A 4,666-nucleotide genomic window follows, 5' to 3' on the forward strand; every position below is an offset into this window, starting at 1 on the left:
GCACACAGCCTGTATTCAGAAACTGAGCCTTAAAACCAGCCGTCAGGACTTCTGGAACTTTGTGATGTCACAACAAAGCAGTCACCAAGCCCCGCCCACCTAGACTCCAGAGAGAAGCCTGAGAGAGGAGATGTAATACTACACTGAGATAGTTTTTAGTTCTTAAAACCACAAATATATCTTCTTATGGGTCAACACTTTAAAATAAAACACAGAAGAAGAAGAAAATATGGAACTTTGACACCACATTCATCACATTTTAATTTCACTTTATATATATATATATGTAACTTAATAATAAAGAAATGCAAATACAGGAACACTGCAAGATTCTATGTTTATTTCTTTTTTTATCATTCTGACTGCACGCTCGTCTTGTCACCAACATTTTAATTATATTTTTCATGTTCACTGAGGAATTCTGTTCTTCTACTTCATGCTGTTTATGTGTGCGGTCATATTGGCAAGTATTTCTGTTTTAATCTTTTTATGTTTCTGTATGTGTGTAGAGCGCCGATGCCATGCTGGAATAGCTGATCAGTATCAGCTGCATCATTCACTCATGCTTCACCGCCACCGGCTCATATCAGCCGCTCGGCTCCCAGCTGATGAGCTACACCTGCATTATTCATCGTGTTTCAGCTTTAATAAAGAAACGCGGCAACTAGAGATTAGAAAATACTATCAAACTTTATTTTAAAATAACTCTCAACAATAGTCATCACAACATTTTTCTCAGGTTTTCACAACAGTATTATGATGAGAAACAAACAGGTTGTTAGTTAGATCAACATTTCACTCAGAGATAATGAAAAGAAATAAAGATAAAATTTAAAAAAACATTCACAAAGAGGGATTGAGTTTAACACAGCAGTCACCAGGAAACGTATAGACCTGTACATTTAGCCAGTGTCTGAAGTCACATGGCATGATGGCTCATACAGTATATCATCATCATCATCATCATCATCATCATCATCATCATCATCATCATAAATAACAGGGCACAGCATGGCGGTTTACTGAGACAAATGGATTTGGCTCAGTCTCAGTCCTTGATCTTCTGCCATCTTTTCCTAGAGTGCACTCTGCTGTTCACCTGCACAAAAAAAAGAAAAAGCAGTGAGTCATCAGCCAATGCAGGAGTGATGATGTAGAGTATGAAAGACAAAAATGACATGAGTATAAATAAATAAATAAGTGTAGAAAAATACAGAAATAGCATTTTTTTTTATTTCAGCAATCATTCATTTATTTATACTCTGTCGTTTTTCCTCCCTCATAGTAAAGAAATGCAGTTTGTTTTTAAAGTTCAGCTGCATTTTGTCATTTACCTTTTTTTTTTTTTCTTTTACTTTTTTACTGAGGCATTCTTTTTGAGGTCCAGAAAGTTGATGTGAGACCTCACCCATCCTTCCACACTGGGGTGGACGGCACACAGTCTCTTTGCACCCTTTGTGATGAACCTGAAAAAGCAGATGAGATACAGAGAAGTGAGATTAAGCTGCAGACTACAGAGCTGGAAATAAACTACTTTCATTAATGTTTTTTTTTTTGTTGCAAACTTGGATAAAGACGAGCTGCTGTAAGCCTTAAGCAAAGGATCTGACACGATCTTTGCTCTATAAATACATGTTAATACTGAACACACGGTGAACACTTACACAGTAGCACTGATGTCACAGCCCTGTCCAGCTTCCAGAATGGTGTAGCTTTCAATGATTCTCTTTGGTATGAGGGTTTTGCTGGCTTTCTTACAGCAGTCCACTGGAACCTCAGCTGCAGGAAGATGGAAAAACAAATTGATTGACTGGTCAGAAAATGTACAAGGAGAGCGGAAATGCAACCTACCACCTCCCTCAAAGCTCAAACGTGTTGTCTCTGTTTCTTACCTGCTGCAAACTCAGTGCAGATGATGCTCAGCAAGAGCAGAGCTGCAACTTGAGAGGCCATGTCTGTGTTTTTCTTCGTCGGTCTCAGCTCAGGTTCAGTGAGTCTCTTCAGGAGATGGAAGCTGCTGCTGTGAGGTGCAGAGGGAAGCTACAGGTGCATTTATACAGGTGTGCAAGAGAAAGCGAAAGTGCGAGCTGCACTCATTGACTGGAAGTCTGCGCGCATGCCTCGACATTTACCTCTTCACGCCTCCTCTCCTTTTGTGTTTCTTGCCAGACTCTTCTTGTCTGTCTTCCCTGAGGCCAGTCTTTATCAGAGCTTTTGTCTTCTTTGAGAAATACTTTATATAATCCATCTTTGCTTTACAGTGAGAAAGTCCAGCTGCTGTATGTTTATTTGCTACTGTGCATCATCGGCAATATATCTGCCAACAATCACAGTCTTTATATTTCACTATTTTGCAACACATTAATTGCAAAGATTCGTAAAGACTGATGTCAGTCAGTTTGTGCAAAATAAAAAAAGCAAAGTGCATTGATTTCTTACTTAATAACTGCACTGACAAGTGTGTAACATGCAGATTTATGTGCACAATCCTCCCACCAAATCTGAGATCCTTGGGTTCTGTGGACGCTTTCCAAAAGCAACTGAAAACCCATCTGTTCAGACAGGCTTTCACTGTAGGTAACGGGTGGTATTTTATACTTTAACCAGTGTCTTTTATCTGTTTTCACTCTTGCGTATTTTTTATTCTTGTATAGTTTTTACTTTTGTTTTTATTTGATTTTAATTCTTTCATTTGATTCTATTAATTTTGATTGTGAAGCACTTTGTGAGTAGTGTCTGGGAAAAGTGCTACACAAATAAACTTCGCCTACTTGCACAATAATGCATTGCATTGGAAGTGACATACAGCACTTGATAAAGTGTAATGCCTCAAATGTTAAAGCTTTTCCTGTGGGAATTACTTTATGTTTGAAGTTGCAGCCGTTAATGAGCTGAAGTGAAATCACAGAAAGCAGCTGAATAGTGAGAGATTAAAGTGACAGAACTGTCGGTGCTACATTTAAACTCTCAAAGTTGAAATGCAAATCATGAACGCAGCTAGAAGACCTGCAGAAAGTCTGTGCACTTTAAGCAGACACGTTAACTTCTGTGCAAGTGCTGACAGCAATGGACGTGTCAGTAGAAGTATAGTAAGAGCTTGGTGCATCTACGTCTGTGCAGCTGCATCACATCTGTTATGTGAAAATAAAGAGCGAATATAAGCCCAAGATATCAGTGTAACACTGGCCCGCGTCTTTCACTTCTTCTCTTTTTTCCAAGCTGGAGTGTGATGAACGGCATGATGCCAGTGTCACGGGGTCATGGGATTTGTTCTTCGGGGACTTCTTCGTCTATCTTTTGGTCTTGCTACTCTATCCAGACTTTTATCAGTAGATATCAGTGTAGTGCGGTCGGGGGATTTTTCAGGGAGTGCATACGGGCAACACTTCTGATTCGTCTGATTCCAGTCTGTGTGATTGTCACATGCGTGTGTGTGCATGAATCTGAGTACTAGATTACAATCTAGCGAGTGTGGGAGTTGTTGAGCAACAGGAGAGGAACTTTTCCCGCCACAAGCAAATGTTTTTGCCAAGACTGATGCAACCATCCAAAAACGTAGTGTTGGATTAGAACGTGAGGATGAATTTACTCCACATGTTTCTGTGTGCAGTCTGGCTGATTTCCTGTCCCTCTGTCCTGTTTCTGTTGTCTCATTAACAGTGTGCAAGTTAGATTCTTTTCTTAAAGTTTAGCTTAGTATTTTGGGAATTATATGTTCCTTTTTTTTAGAAAGTGAAGTGAGATCACTACCAGTCTCATATCTGTGTACTATTTTTATACAAACTCATCAAACGACTGTGTGAGATAAGAAAGGGGTCACTGATTTCCCTCAGCTTTTCAGACCTTTGTAGCATCTTTAATCTCCTGCAACTTCACTGACTTGATTCTGTCATGTTGTTTCCATCCACAGAAAACTCACTGCACATTTCCCACCCGTCACCAGCCTCCAGACATGTGAGGTTAGTAATTAGCTGGTGAACATAGAAACGCCGTCAACGTGACGTGTAATTTGTTTCACTATTTGAAAACATGTTCATCATGTCAGCTTAAAAAGATGTTTATATGCCAGTGTTGTGTCCACAGCTTGTTTTTGATGCCAAAAGCACCGCGCTGGAGTCAGAGTTAGCATTTAGCTTAGCATTTAACTGGGAGACGATGGAAACAGCTCTGCAGCTTTTTCTCATTTGTTTAATGTGTAAAAACAACACATTGTGGTTTCATCAGGGGGTTTTGTGTGGGACTGTTTCTTGAACTTCCCATCATTAGAGGCTGGGAGGGAATCAGTGCTAAAAAGGCAAATAAACCTATTTCCAAACATGTTGAAATATTCTTTTGGAACACAGACATTAGAGTGGCATCGAGCCTTTTTACCACTAACAATGTGTCACTTTTTCCTGCAGAGAAAATGCCAAATGTGTAGGAATAAAATTATCGTAATGTTGACCATTGCACTTTCACATGTTTCTTAATATGTAGTTAGTCGCTTTCGATCAAAATGAGTAAATGTGAATGTTTTCCTGGCAGTATTAATGATTAATGGTTAATGATCATGGTCAGATTATTCATTCATTCTGTTCATTGGGAAACTGAAAGAAAGTCTATTTTACCTTTGACCCCATTTTTTTCCACAAAATCTTTCTTTCTTTCATCCAAAAAAAAAAAAAAA

At 39.0% G+C, this 4,666-nt stretch overlaps 1 protein-coding gene across 1 annotated transcript; it reads right to left on the reverse strand.

Moving 5' to 3' along the window:
- Nucleotides 1-665: 665 nt before the first annotated feature.
- Nucleotides 666-2,051, reverse strand: LOC130169844 (C-C motif chemokine 20-like). The gene is made up of 4 exons (XM_056376871.1): nt 1,893-2,051; nt 1,665-1,779; nt 1,335-1,466; nt 666-1,099 (listed from the first exon to the last, which is right to left on the reverse strand). The coding sequence occupies exons 1-3, from the start codon at nt 1,951-1,953 to the stop codon at nt 1,352-1,354; spliced, it is 291 nt and encodes a 96-aa protein (XP_056232846.1). The 5' UTR covers nt 1,954-2,051; the 3' UTR covers nt 666-1,099; nt 1,335-1,351.
- Nucleotides 2,052-4,666: the final 2,615 nt, after the last annotated feature.

Source organism: Seriola aureovittata, chromosome 5, assembly GCF_021018895.1.
Source record: "Seriola aureovittata isolate HTS-2021-v1 ecotype China chromosome 5, ASM2101889v1, whole genome shotgun sequence".
Taxonomy (NCBI): Eukaryota; Metazoa; Chordata; class Actinopteri; order Carangiformes; family Carangidae; genus Seriola; species Seriola aureovittata.